The 15,173-nt window shown below is 48.3% G+C and overlaps 1 protein-coding gene across 2 annotated transcripts in view; it reads right to left on the minus strand.

The window, feature by feature from the left end:
• Nucleotides 1-13,408, minus strand: part of SEPTIN8 (septin 8) — a 43,012-nt gene extending 29,604 nt beyond the window's left edge. For both annotated transcript variants that reach the window (XM_032124686.1, XM_032124685.1), the window contains exon 1: nt 13,259-13,408. In XM_032124686.1, coding sequence (XP_031980577.1) covers nt 13,259-13,288 — 30 coding nt within the window. In that variant the 5' untranslated portion in view covers nt 13,289-13,408. The remainder of the gene's footprint in view (nt 1-13,258) is intronic.
• Between the last annotated feature and the right edge of the window lie 1,765 nt (nt 13,409-15,173).

The following is a 15,173-nucleotide window of genomic DNA, read 5'->3' on the forward strand; positions in this document are numbered from 1 at the left end:
GCTGGGCAGATCATATGGCAGAGGCAGATGGGATCAGCCACTGCAAGAGCCAGGCAGGAACACAGCCCTGCCCTTTCCAGTTGCACTGGACCCTGCAACACTCCTACCCTCCACAGTACTCAGTGTGAACCAGTTCCCTCCATCTCACAGCCTGGAGAGACAATTCTTCTGCTTCTTACCAGGCAGGACCCCATCCTGGGGCTGCAAATAACCATGAGGCAGCCAACCTTTCCTGAGGCCCATTTCACCATTACACAGCATGATAATTAAGAGTCTGCAACGGCTCCAGGTGGGAGCTCTCACCTCAAATAGCCACTGCAGTCCTGAACATCCCTTCTTGGGTCACTAATAACATTCTATGATGGGGCAGCTACCAGGGTTTTACTTGCAATTTTTGAACATGCTCTTCAAAGATTTCTGTGCCTTGAGCTGATCTTCAGGCTTGAAGCAGAGAGCCAAGGGGATAAACCATATTTTGAATCTGGAATTTTGTGGGAAATGAAAGATTCATCATAAGGTCAGAGCAGAATTTATGTATTTACAAATCTAAAATCCTTTAAAGGTTTTCACAAATGTTCTGTCCAGGCAACAGGCACAGAAATGGCATCTGGGGGCATGCCCATAGGAACAACAGCCATTCCAGAGGGACATCAATCTTTAGCTCTGAATTGACAGCAACATCACAGAACCCTTTTCTTAGCATGCAGCAGAAAGACAGACACGTCCTCGGTAGCACAGATGGACACATTTAGCTGAGCATCACAAGAACTAAAACGAAACCTCCAACCATAGTGCTTCAAATGCACTGTAATGCACTAGGCATCCCAGCTCGTGGACATGGCCTGCTGGAGACGGAGGATGCATTTGGGATGTGCAATGGCACACCAGTCCATTCCTGTGGCCACACCAGCACAGAACTACCTGGGGAACCAAAAACTGTGCTTCAAACCCATATCGGCTTACAAGGCCACCCCTGGCAGGGTTGCCCAGGCTGTGCCCTGTGGCAGGGCCGCAGGGCTGGCAGGAAGATGGAGCAGTATTGCTGCGGGCAGCTGGCCACAGACCACATCCGCTGCAGATGATATGTTATTTGGCTCTTTACTGCAAGTCAGACAAGAGAAGGCAGCAAAGAAACACAATCAGAGAGACCAAATCCAAATCCCCAGAAGAGGGTCAACACAGTATCATATACTAATTAGGCTCTTCTTCATAGACAGTGATTAACAAAACCTGTGAGAAGGGCACAGGCTACAGCTTCAAACTGTGTGCCTATGATTCTTCAAAAAATAAAAACCCCATCACAGATTCTCTTCATGCTTCACCTCCAAATTAGCATCAGTTTCACTCTGCATCATTACATTTTTCAGCAGCTTGTTCCAGGAAGAGTGGTTTTCTCACTGCCGGCACAACCCAGGGGAATGTCAGCAGTGGGACCAGATCCATGTTCAGCTGCCCTTCAGCTGCAGAGCAGAGCAGCTCACTGCTTTTAGATGTGCTTCCCCTGCTTTCACCAGGAGCCCTATTAACAGACTGGACCTTGTATAGAAAAGACCATTCTGATATCAGTTGGCTAAAAAAATAAGTATTTCCAGAAGTATCATCTTTCAATTAATCCCACAGCAAAATTCTCCTTAGTGACATATGCTTGTGTTTCCTGCTTGAGATTACTCTCGGGTTTTTTTTTCCTGAATGATGCAGGTGAAAGCATATGGGTAAACAAAAGCGTAATTGAATGCCACAATCATAAGTGGTGATACTTTTTTTTTTTAACGGTGATATTTATTTTTAAGAACCTGGCATGATGGGACTTGTATTGTAAACCCTGGGCCCTGCTACAGCAGATTCATCAGCATACAAGCAACTAGTGAATAAAACCAAGAGGGAAAACCAAAAATCACATGGTTTAGCTGATAAACAGTGACAACTCCCAGCCTTATATACTGAGGGACAGCACAAAACTTTTCTATATCTGAGGCGCCCTTTCCCATTTCTACAGCCCAACAAAACATAAGTGATCACAATTTCCAAGACCAAACAGCAAAGACCTACATGGAAAGAGGAAGGAAATTAAGTTTTCTCTCCTCTCTGTTACATGAATAGGGCTTACACTTGAGCAGTGACCTTCAACCCAAAGGTGTCTGCTGCTCCCAAATGTTCCCTCCAGTGCCTCTGCACCATCAACCTAGGATCTGTGGCCAGGCTGCAGCACCCCACATGTCAGCCCCACACAGGGAGAAGCTTGTGTCTTCCAAGAGCTCACAAGGCAGCTGTATTTCAGGTCCTTCTCTTCCCAGACTTTTCCCACTTACATTTTACACACATAGAAAACAGCAAGAGGCAACAACACAACATTTGCATGGAACTTTTCCACAGCACTTCAATTCCCCCTACCGAGGCACACTTTTGTTTCTAAATTCCTCAGTCCTGGATGTCACCTTGACCTTACATCATAACAAATCTTCCAGTGCTTTTCAGCCTGGGTCCAGGCATTATCTGTGTCACACCGATGCCTTGCAGCAGGTCTGTGGCACTGTCCATTCCCATGGGAGCATCGCTTTGCCCTGCAGGGCACACATGGACATGGAGTGCCAGGCACACACAGATCCTCTCCCCTCCGATTTACAGTCTAATCAAAACAGAAAAAGAAACCAGTGTTAGCAGATTGCAGGTCCCTGACCAGAGTGACTCAGAGAGCAGCAGGAGGAAGAGCAGGGAAGGCTCCCTAAGCCCTGCTCCGCATGGCCGCGATTCTGCTGGAAGAGCTCCTGTGGCAGGACAGACACTGCTCCGAGGGGCTGGCCCAGCACCCAGCACAGCTGGGGACTGCTGCTGGGCACAAAACAATGACTTCACCCTCTTGATGCCCCATCCATAAACCATAACAGTGCACTCAACACAGAGACTAATACATGCACCAGTGGGGTTTGTAGGATGCTATTCCCTTGTCTCCTGCACGGAAAGGCATGGAATCAGGAAATCATTCCATCCTGATGCAGGGAGTCTCATTTTGCAACTGAGGAGAGAAAGGACCAAGTGATATTTGGCTCTTTATTTAACTCAAGCAGAGCAAGCTGGTCCCAGGTACAGGCTCATGTGTGCTGGCACCGCAGCAGCTGCACTGCCAGCCCCAGGCGCTGCCTGTCCCCGCTCAGGCTGGAAACTTCAGGCAGCAGTTCCACAAACCACGAAACAGAGAGGGCTGCTTCAGGGTACAGCACATGTAGGTCCCTAGCCCAACCTCACAACCTCCCTCAAATGCCCACCACTGCAAGATTCCTTACAAAGGCACTTGTAGTTATCATCATTTCACAAGTACACTGAGTTATGGAGCAGTTGAATACTTGCCTAGAGGCCTTTGGGCAACAGTGTCAGAAGCCAAATTCAGCTTCTTTGTCCAAGCAGGCACACCCTGGGGCTTGGCCCAGCTTCTGGATCAATGCAGAAAAATTTGACAAATTACCTCTCTCAGGAGGATCTCTCCATCTCTGAATGCTGGCTCAATAAATGGCACTTGACATTTGCAAAGCGACAGCAGTGAGGACAGACTTGTATTACCATGAAGAAAATATCTCTTTTGCCTAGCTCACAGCTGAAGGGCAATTAACAGCAAGAGAACACCTCATGTATGAAAAACGTCTCTGTGGTGTGAGCAACATTCAAAACAGTCACTAGCACACATGAATGTTCTACCTGTCTTGTACTCACAGGCTAATGACTATTAGATGTATAACAGCATCAGTAAATAAGATTGCACTTTGCAGTCTACTAAGCAGAAAGAGATAGTCCAAGAGAGGTAATGAGATCAGATTTGACAGTCAGAGGATTCTGAGCATAGTAAATCTTAACAGAGGGCCCAACAGAGGTGGAGTAGGCATGACCTTGTGGATGCCTTTGGCACTGGAGACAAAATGAAGCACACTCAGCTGGGGCTGGCCAGTGGAGCTCTCAGCACCTCTTAGGCTAAAATCGTCACATCTAAATGGCACCTAATCTCAAAAGAGATTTGCAAAGTGCAAGCACACACTCAGTTCTGAAGGTTTTCAGTTAATCTTAAGCATGGGCTTAAAATTTCAGATCCCCATCATGGAGCACTTAACAGGATGGGGAAAGAAGAAAAGAAGAAAAAACAAGCCCACAGAAAAAGTTTTAGATGTGGGCTTTCTGCTGATTTACCATTTGTCTTGCAATAGCAACAATAGAAGATAAAGAGCATCATCTTCTCTGCTGCCTCCTGCTCCTGCCCACTCTGGTGGTGGTACATGGCCAGTCAACCAGGATGCACCTGAGACCATGAGCAGTTCTGCCTTCTATGCCTGTGCAGGGAGGGCAACAGTTGTTCTTCCCTGTTGTAGCAACCCTAAAGAGCTGTAAAACTAACATAGTGTTGCCTAACACTGCTCCAGCAACGGCAGGGCAGAGCCTCAAGTGCCTTCCCTTTCTTCTGTTTTCCAACACACAGCACACGGGAGCACAGCCATGTCTGAGCCAGCTCTCCATGCGTGGGACACTGTGCCAGCCAGCTATCTCCAGTTGCTGCATGCTCACAATAAGCTCCCAGCCTACACTGGAGTCCCCCCAGAAAACCTCACACTAAACCAACACAATTCCCAGCCCTCCCCCCACCGTTAAAACGCTCTTCAAAGAATGCCAAGAATTTTCCCAGACACTCAAGCCTTTATTCATATCCCTCCTGGCTCCCAGCTGCACTCCAGGCAGGCAAAAACATCACTGAAGAAACCACATATGGAGTCACCACCAAGATGTGCCAAATAAAAATTAAAGCAACTTTATACTACAGAAGCAAGAAGGCTCAAGAGCTGAGGTTCTTTTGGACCCATTTTTAAGAGCTATTCACAAACTTTAAGACCAGCAAGTGACCAGTGAGTGCGTTGTGAAGTGCAGTGCTCAGCACCTACGGAAAACAAATATTTCAAAAAAATCACTTGTCCAGTGCCAACATTTCACAATGTCCCATGTGCCCCAGCGCAGTCTCGGGGAACCAAAGGCTCTGCTGCACACCTGCAATATCCAGTGCTGAACACACACTGCAGCCTCCTCCAACAAGAAGGCGGACAGGGATTTAAGTGAGAAAGCCAAGCTCCTTTGAAGGGAGGAACTCCTTAGGCAAACTCCTTGATTGCTTTCCTGTATCCAAGGTACTGGTGCCAAAATGCACTTGGATTCCTGCGGCACACCTTGTGCTGTATCCCAGCAACTAGCCGGATGCAGGGCACTCCCAGCAGCGAACCAGGAGCAGGGACCTGCACACTCCACGTGTTCCCCTTCTGCACCAGCCTGCTCCCTTCAAGGCTTGTGAGCACACAGCTGAACTGACAGCATTGCCTTCACTTCAGCCCCAGCAGCCTTTCCTCCTTCAAAAAACCACAACAAACCACAGAACATAAAAATCCTACACACATCTACAGAATCAAATGGCACAGGCTAAAACAACAGTTTTTGCTGATGCTCAGAGCCAAGTCTCAAGGGAGAGTAAAGCTCCTCATCTTCTTATACCACACACATCCAAGAAGATCCATTCACAACCTGTGAATGCAACATCAGTTTTAATTTTCTCCAAACAAACTACCTGTTTCTGGCGTAAATTCCTCTGTTTTACACCACAAGCAAAATTCCCACATGCTTCCTTTTCTTAAGCTGTTATTTAGTGATTTCCCTATAACATTTATAAAGCCTAATTAATTAACTGTGAGGTCTTTCTTAATCAAGAAAGGATTAAATGTGCATTTTGTCTCTATCACAAGTCCTGGATGAGAGTTTACAATGGAGAAAAGCAGGATTTACCAGATTTTCGTTATGTATACAGTGTTTTGCAAACATGAATGTTGCCTTTGAGAATAAGGAAAGTTGGTAAAAACAGAGAAAGCTATGGAACCAAAAATGAAAGACATTTCCTCCAAAATGACCTTAAAGGATGAGAAAGTTCAGCTTCTCGGCAGTGTGAGAATTCCATCCCCCATAAGCTATTCAAAACCAAGCAAAGTCCAAAATACAAATAAAACTTTTTACACAGAAAAAAACCTAAAATACGGACAAACAACAATACCCAACACTGCCCTAGTCAGTTTCTTTTTAAAATTATTTATTCAGAAGCCGCTGAGGCTTTTCATTTAATGGACTTCCCAATTACCCCTGTCAAGAGGCCAATCTTAGCACCTTATCTAGCACAGACCTTCCCCAAGTTGACCCAAGGCAGCAGATGCATTCCCAGCTTACACTCAGCTGCTCTAAGCTGTGGAATCTCTTCCCTTTCCCAGTATCCTTCCATGAGGAAGAGGAGACACTGGGCAAACACAAGTGGCTGTGGGACAAACCCAGGAGATAAAGTGAGAGCCTACCCTTAAGGAGTGGAATGAAAAACGTCTGGAGCAGTTTAAAAGAAGTGTTGAAGAAGGGAAAAAGGATCTGGATCGCCATCACACCAAACAAGCCACGCTGGATATCAGCCACCAAAATTATTTGCTTTAGTTACCACTTAAAATAAGCATGGCTAATTCCCACATACATTTCCAGAATTTATTGCCCAATTACAATAAATACTATTATCCAGTATATTTTTAGAGAAGGGAACAGAGTTATAATGGGAACCCAAGAGCTTTTTGTCACTGCTGTATGCTTTTTCCCAGTTTGCCTTATGCAACCATCCCACAGGATCTCCACAAACAGGTCTTCAGCCAATGACCATGACTTCTTGTAATAATGCCTGGAAGACACCAGAAAGAGAATATCCCACAATATACCACAGCAACTCAGCTCCTCTGAGGGCTAAACCAGAGTCATCATACTAATAAGCTGACTGCTATATATCCTATTAACACATGCCTCCAGAAAGCCTCCAAGTGTATTAGCACAGAATATCTTTAATCTGAAGAATCAAAGCAACGGAAAAAAGGAAAAGAAAACTTCTGTTTGAAAAATACACATAGCAAAAAGATAAGCTTAAAGGACTATTTGTTCTGTATGAAAATACAGAATAAATCTATATCCAGGAACATGAGCTGGAAGCACCTTTGCTCCAGAAAAAGGGAAGAGGAATGTTGCTGGGAGGCCAGCTGCCAGTCTTCCTCAGGTAGCATTTTCCTGTGACCAGGCTGAAAGCCAGGATCAATGTGGCTCAGGATGGAAGGCTGCTGTAAGCAGGGTCTGGACCAGAGACCCAGCAATGCCCTGAACTGCACCCACACTCCAGGCACCCCAGGAATGCACACACTATTCAACACAGCGGGGATGATCTCCTCTCCCAGCAACAGACCTGAGGATTGCACAGGAGATCCTGGCAGATGCGGGAATGTTCCATCTTCCAGCATCACCACAAGCTCTGGGAACATGCTCCACAGCAGCCACAGCTGAAGGCATGCCTGCACAGTCCTTTGCAGGCAGACATGAACCCAGCTGAGCAGAGGCTGAGGGCTGAGTCCTGCCTCTGTTACAGCCAGAGCCAGCTGAAGCGTGCTGGTTGCCTGTGGAGGACTTGATGCATTCCCCACATGCACACAAAATGCAGAGTCATCACAGCATCTCAGACAATGGTGAGGTGAGGATGGGAGAACCCCAACCCTTTGATGGAAATCCAGGCCAGGCTCTCTGGCTCCACAGCTCCCTGTGACAGTCTGGTTTTGAGGCAGTGCAGCCAGAGAGGGCAAGAGCTCCAAGACAGGGTGCTCCATGGGAACCTCGCTCAAGCTGTCTGACATCTCTGGAATTCCATGCACGTGGGAGACGGACACTTTTTGGTTTCACAAAGGAATCTAAACATCTAAAAGTGGTGCCTTCACAGCTCTGACCCCATGGGCCCTGGTCAGCCACAAGCTGAGAGCGGTAACTAGGGCTGTATCCAAGAATCCTGTGGTTCTAACTGATACCACCCTCCTCTGAAAGTCTCCCGTCACTCCATTTGAGGATAATTCCCTGTCTGGGCTCCTTCTGCATCCCAATGTCACAAACTGGAGGCGAGCATGGCTACTTATGCCAGAGAAGAGGCTCTGGAAGGAAAGCGCATGGCTGGGATTGAGCAGGAGCAGCACTTTCAGGATTTTTTTTCTCACTTGAACTGCTCTGGGAGAAGAGATGGACTCTCTTAGCCGTCTGACATTTTTATGATTCACGAATACAAAGGCAAAGCTTCAGGTATAAACCCAGAGCTCATTGCAGCTATGCAGATGCAGGGAAGGGGAGAAACAAGCAGATTCTGCATAAACACAAGGCTGACCTCAACAAAACAAGTACGGGACAGGACAATGTTATTTCCAAAGGCTGCACAAACAGGGCATCTGAAACAAACAGGGCAGCTTCTCCCATCCACAGCCTGAAGTGTGCCCAAAACACATTCTGAATAATCAAAACTAATCCCATAAACACACGCTGACCCTACATAAGCAGGGTGAACCAGCACACCCACGCCCCTGAACATCTCCTTCAGTCCCATCACCTCCCAAATTCCTCCTCTTAATTGCACAACCCAGGAAAAGCCAATTCAGCATCATATCAGTTTCTTCCCCTCCCAAGCTCCAAGCCAAAGGAGCATGGGAAGGAAAGGGGATGAGCATGACTGTTGCTCCTGGAGAGAGAGGAAAACAGCCCAGTGCTGGGGCCCTTGGCTTGCACAGTGGTGCCTTGAGACGACAGGACTGGGGACAGCGGGGGCACTCAGAGACAGGGCTGTGCCTCTCCCCGCAGCTGTAGACAGCACTGGTATTCTGCCACAGAAGATAATATTTAGGGAGCTTTTGGTCTTCCAGCAATGCTGGGGACTGGCTGACAGCTGCCACCACAGCACAGATGACAAGCCCTGACACCATGCCGGCCTCCTGAAAGGGAGTTATTCTTCAGGCTCTCATCTGTTTTGCTGATGCCGAGAGCACACACAGCCTCAGTCTCCACCAGCTCACGTCCTTCCACCCACTGCCTCAGCACTCACTGCAGTTATGAGTGGTTCAGAGCAGCTCTGGAGCTCCCACGCAGAACAACATGTTGCATCTCTGCTACAGGAGGAAGAGACACTCCAGATTTACCAGCAGTGACAGCACCACAGCAGGGAAGAGAAAAAAGAAATTTAAAAAAATCTTATTCTGGGCAACATTTGTACCCAGTCCATAAACTGAAAATAAGTGTTTAACTGCCATGGGCTGAGATTGAGTTAATTGGTTCTGTGGTTGAGGCAGTCAAAGCTGGCTTCCTGTGTGAGGACAGGCAAAATTCCAGGGGAGAAATCTCAGGGCTCGGAGACGCAACCACCAATTTGTCCCCTCCAGTGGAAGGCCATTTTCTGCATCGTTCCTTCCCAAAAAAGCATACGCTATAGATTCAGAAGAGCTGGCCAGCACAGGGAGGGGAAGGGCTGCCCCTGCTGGGTTGGCTTCCTGGTGCCTGCTACCAGCTTGGAGAAAAATCTGTCACTTGTGCTCCACACTGCATGGGGGATCACTTGAGTTTTTCCAGGCGAAAGGTAAAATAACTGAATAGCAAAAACAGACAAGGAGATTTGATCCTGGAACTTCCAAATAGTGCCACCTGCCCGGGCAAAAAAGAGAGCAGAGGGAATGTCTGAATTCAAATCAACTCCATTTTCCACTGGAATTGAGCCATGGAAAGGTTTTCCTTGAGAGTTTGTTTAGAAGAAAATGTGCCTCTGCTTAGGACGTGCAACAATAAGACTTCTGGTCATGGAACACAGAGCTGTTCTCAGCTCACTCCTTAAGCCCATCTTTCACAAACTAAGGCATCACACTGGCCCCTCACAGGAAAGGGTGGGTTTAGGTTGTGCAGTCATTAAGTGAACCCTGAGCTTACAGAAAGCAGCAGCAACACGCGAAGTTTATCACAACACAGGCAGTTATGGAAGGAACAGGCACCATCCAAAGGTTCCTCTCCTCCCACAGAGCTGGGAGCAGGTGACAAGAAGGCAGTGGTGTGTAAGCAGGTAGCACTCACGCACAGCTGCCAAACTCGCCAGATCCTCCCCAAGCTCAGCAACTTGCTGAGACAAAGCAAATCCCATTGTCTATTTCCAGCGAAGAAGCTGCTATTCAGCTTTCCTCTGTATGAAGTGGTGGTTTTTTGGCAAGATCTCCTAAGGGACATTAATTTATAGTAAAGCTGCCAATACCAGCCTAGCTGTTAATCACTTACATGAAGGGAAATCTCAGGACTGCATGTGGACAGCCATCCCCAACCATAGCTCACACACTGCTATGTACATGTGTCCAGTGCTGTCCGCCCTGGGCATCAGTATTCACACATCCCTGTCCATGCAGGCAATGGCAGTGTCCACACAGAACAATCAGCCAAAAGTTAGCTTTTCATGTTAAACTCTTATCCCAGCCCAACCTTGAGGCTGAGGACACCTGGTTCTTCTCACAAGAACTATTCAGTTTGGAATCCACTGGCTTTGCACCTCCATGTCAGGCCATGGGTTAGTGCAGATAGTTAAGCAACAGCATTTTGTGAGGTCAATGGGTTTTATTTAAAAAGAGAGAAAGCAACAGATTTGGGAAAATAGAAGTCTTACAGTCTTGGTCTCACATCTCATCCCATTTACTCTCCTACGCATTTCCAGTCGCTTCTCTGTCACTTTTTCTCCTTCCAGCTTTTCCAGCTCCTTCACAGCTTCTGCATTTCCTTGCTGCATTTCAAGCAACTTCTGGTGCTTGCACATGGTGGTTGGGCTGTTTTCCACTCAACATCCCAACATCCTTGCTAATAGTGCTAGTGTCTGCTCCAATACAGTCACCACAGGTGCTAATTCACCACTGGCCACCCCAGGCAATGGAGAAGCTCTGAGCTTTAATGACAAAATAAAAGTATTCAATAAATGAACCAAACTTTATCAGTTCTCCTTCCCTCCTGGTGGTGAGCAGCTATGGGTCTCCAGAAGCAATGCCTGCAGCCCAAGACCTGAACACAGCTGTAGTGAGCCACGTTCTCAGAGCAGATCAGCAGAAAACTTAAGTCTCCAGGGGCTGAAGCAAATCTCTCTCAACACTACAGCCACAAAAACAGTGTTGAGCACCACTGGTGTGATCCTGCTGCCTCAGAGACAGCTTTCCATGGGCAAACTTCCTTTCATTTGCTTTTGTTGGTCATTTCCAACAGCAGCACTTGAAGGGAACTTTATTGTGCTGGAGACAGAGGCATTCTGGAGGACTGTACAAGGGAAGCGTGCATCTGGGGAGTTTTCAAAACATATTATCCGAACCTAAAGTTTGCTACATTCCAGGATGTCAGTGTCAGCTGGACACTTATAAATAGCTTCACCAATCTGAATAGCATGACCCATTGTGTATCAAAACCCTACTTCAGAGGTTTTTCCAACATTACTTCCTACTGCAAATACAAACGGCTGGTAAAAATAAGTGAATTTATCATCACCTTTGCTTAGCAATAACAAGCTACTCCCACATGGACTTCATGCTCAGGAAGCTGAAGTACAGTGATATAAAATGGCAACAAGAAACCTGTAAGCGCCCCAGAAAGAACAACTCAGAACACCTGAATCATGAGGTTTCCATGATACTGCTGGAGGAAAACCAGCTGAGACACATGCTAGGGGTAAAGGAAACAGCAGCTGGGACAGACATCTGCCCCACATCAAATGGAAACAAGATGCTGCTCTCCCATTCACCTCTGCCAGATCCATGGTTCCAGGCAAAAGGTAAACTGAGATCATCAGATCACCAGACCTACCGTGCCTGCAGATCCCTATAAAATCATCCCAGCTCCCTGCATAAAGCAAGCAAATTTCTTCCTAATGGAGTTGGGCACTCAAGCCATGCTGGAGCCCAGCCATTTCCCTTTGGTGCCCAAATGAGAGCCAAGCAACTTCAAGAGGTTTTTTTAAAAAGGTTTTGTTTTAAATCAAAGTGACAGAGTACTGATGTAAGTACACCAAGCATTCAAGTACCCACACCAAAGAATGCAAATTAATTTAATTTCCTCCAGAACTAGGCAATATTTTACATTCCTGTAACACCTATGAAAACCTGCACAGGCAACTGCAGGCACACCAAATTAACATTAAAAGTATTTTTATATGATACAAATGCAGAAGAGAATCGCAGTGAGAGAGTCTTGGTGTTCTCACTCTCTGCCACTGTCTTTACCTTAATCTACTCCTCCCAGAGCCTAGAAATATTAGCTTCTTTAAATAAGAGCCCCAACTCAATTTTCCTTTATGCAGGTTTTAAGGAAGTTACAGTCTTGCAAATTCATTCTTGAGCTGGAAACTTTTGGGCGAGGATTCAAAGAAATGAAACAGGGTTTAAGATTCTTAGCAAAAAGTAGCTTACAGGGAAAACAGTAGCAGGGACTTGTTTGTGCTCAAATAGCATGCCTATAATTGAGACAGCAACCACTGCTGTTCCCATTTATTTAGTAATATCACACCAGAGTTTTTTGACTTTGGAGAGCTATGCTATTTAATGCAGTAAAAATGTTTTTAGCTCTGAGAGCGTACAAGACGCAATACCAAGCTATTTAACGAGAACAGCCTTCCAACAACAACAAAAAATTCAAGCTGTAGACAAAGAATAGTTTTGAGCCGACACAGATTTTAGCCAGATTGACTTCCGATAGCAGTTATACAACATGTGAGCTGCAGAGGCGGCGGTGCACAGGTCACGCTCCATATTTGCTGTACAGCATTCCTCATACATAGGCTCAGGGAGCAGCCAGCCTCAAGGGTTTGCTTTACCCGTGTTTGAATCAGCGTGTCTCTCGCTGTATTATATACACACCGCTCAGTTACTGTTGCAGAGTGTTTGGATACCAGTGGTATGTAAACAATTCGCATTTAGGAAGGTCTGACCCCATTTCTTGCCGCCCGTCTTTGCGGGGTGCTGCATGCCTGCAGACACACGGATCCCGGGTACCCTTTGTGACCATCCTGGGCATCCCGGCAGGAGTCCCCGAGCATGGCGGTGCCGGTGCCGGTTCCAGCACCAGAGGGGGCTCCGAGGCCCCGGAGCCCTCCACCCACCGTTTCCTCCGCCCACAGTGCGGGCAGGACCTTCCCGCAAGGACTTTCCTCGCACCCACCACGGGCACCGGCATCGACCTGCTCCCTCCCCAGCTCCCCCCCGCCGCCGCCGGGGTCCCGGAGGGGGCCGGCGGGGCAGAGGCCGCGCATCCCTCCTGGTGTCCTGTCCCCGCCACCCACTGGGTTATTCCCCCGCCTCCGAGTGACAAAGAAACCCCAAGTTGTGTGGTCGAGGGAAAGCGCATACGAGAGCGGGGCGGTGCTCACCGAGAAACGCTCCAGGTCGGTGGCGGCCATGACCGGGACTGGCGCGGCTCCGGCGGCGGGAGCGCTACTGTCGCTGCCCGCCGCGGGTGGATGCGGCTGAATGGATCCAATATGGCCACTTCCTGGAAACTCCCTCCGCCCGCCGCAGGCGCCGCCCGCCCGCAGGACCGGGGGAACCGAGGGGACGGGCACCGGCGGGGCGGGACGGGCACCGGCGGGGCGGGACGGGGTGGGGGTCAGCCCTCCCTCGGCCGGCGCGGAGGTCCCGCCATCCGCCGCCCTCAGCGTGGCACCCTCGGCCGCGGAGGGGAGTGGAACCGGGGAACAGCGGTTGGGCTGCCCCGGCGGGCGCCCACCGCCCCTACCGGGGGTCAGCTGTCGTCTGGGGGCTAGCACATCGCACGGGTGGCCCTGGCAGGAGAAGGGGGCTGTGAGCGCCGTACAGCACTGCACGGGGCAGCTGCGAGCCCGAGTGCGGCTGCGGAAGGGCCAGGAGCATCCTCTGCAGGGGTCACAGAGACCCATCTCCCCATCTCGGGAAGGTCTCCAGCGTTCAGCGTGCTGGAAGAACAACACATTCCACAGGGCAGCGGTGCCTCTGCACCGAGGTGCTTCCATAACACGCGGGAGCCACACCAAAGTGGCAGCCACAGTGTGGGTTTGAGCCGGGCCATGAGAGCTCACGGCCATTAACGCTGCCGGTGTTTATGATAGTTTAAAGTATGCAACAGAGGGCTGTCGAGTCTTTCTTCATCGTTCCTTCCCACCAAAGGCACAGAGCTAAGGCTACCGCCAGTCTCTGTAACGCAGACATTGGTATTTCACGAGCTGTTAGCACAGAGCGGTTTCTATTGCTTTCTGGTGCCCTCTGCTGCAGTGCAGCTACCCAGGAACAGCTCACCAGAGCCACGTGTGCTCTCGGTCGTGCTGCTGGGTCACTAGACCAGACCTGCACCGCTAATCTCTCTGTAGCCCTGGTTTTGTCTGAGGCTTTCCCCTCTGTCCCTGCTATGTCCTCACCTTTCCTCCTCATCCTCTCTCTTGGAGCAATCCACTCTTCAGATTTGGAGAGCTGAGTTTGGTCAAAGAGACCAAATACTTCTGCCTACAACGCTCTTTGCAAGGAAGGGACTCATGAGGATCATTTTGAACCCCGCAAGAAGAGAATTCCTCTTACCACTACACACAGGAGTCAAAAAAAAGCAGTGTGAGCACAAAAATGGAGCAGTTACTGTGCATGTTCTGAGGGCCCAGCAGAAATCCCCCAGCAGCTTTGGGGAGTCACAGAGCCCTCTCTCCTTTGCTCTCAGGCAGCATCTGCTCAGCTGAGCTGCTCAAAGCCTGTCCTCAGGGCTGCTTCTCCATCAGTGCACACACCAGCCACGGGGCAGTCACTGAGTCACTGGGTTACAGCAGGTGTCCGTATTTTACATCTCCACATCTTTGATTCTTCCTAAGCCTCCTTGTGTTCCACCTGCGCAGTGCTGCAGGAGCTCTGGGAAGCACTGTGCATCCAGAAGGGCACGGTGCTTATGCTGGAGTAATAATACAGGATATAAACTCAAATGTAGGTAATTGAAGAGAGAGGACAAGGGTTAGAGGGATCAGAGATTAGGAAGAAGGTTGTGTTCTCCCTTTAAGCAATTTCAAGGCATTTTCTGAGATGGTGTAATCCAAATTATTTGCTTTTTGAAATATGATAGATCTAGTGCAGGTCAAAGGAGCTGTTTTTCTCTTTCCTGAGCAGACTGCCTACAACTAAATTAATTCTAATTAATCCATGTATTAGCTGTGGATAAAGGCAGGTTTTTAAAAATGTACTTTTCTAAAAAGGTCATTGCTGAACACCTTCTGTTTTAATTTATTTTCACCAAAAATTACCAAAACCACCCCCAATATTTTTCATGTCACAGTC

Source organism: Corvus moneduloides, chromosome 15 (genome assembly GCF_009650955.1).
Source record: "Corvus moneduloides isolate bCorMon1 chromosome 15, bCorMon1.pri, whole genome shotgun sequence".
Taxonomy (NCBI): Eukaryota; Metazoa; Chordata; class Aves; order Passeriformes; family Corvidae; genus Corvus; species Corvus moneduloides.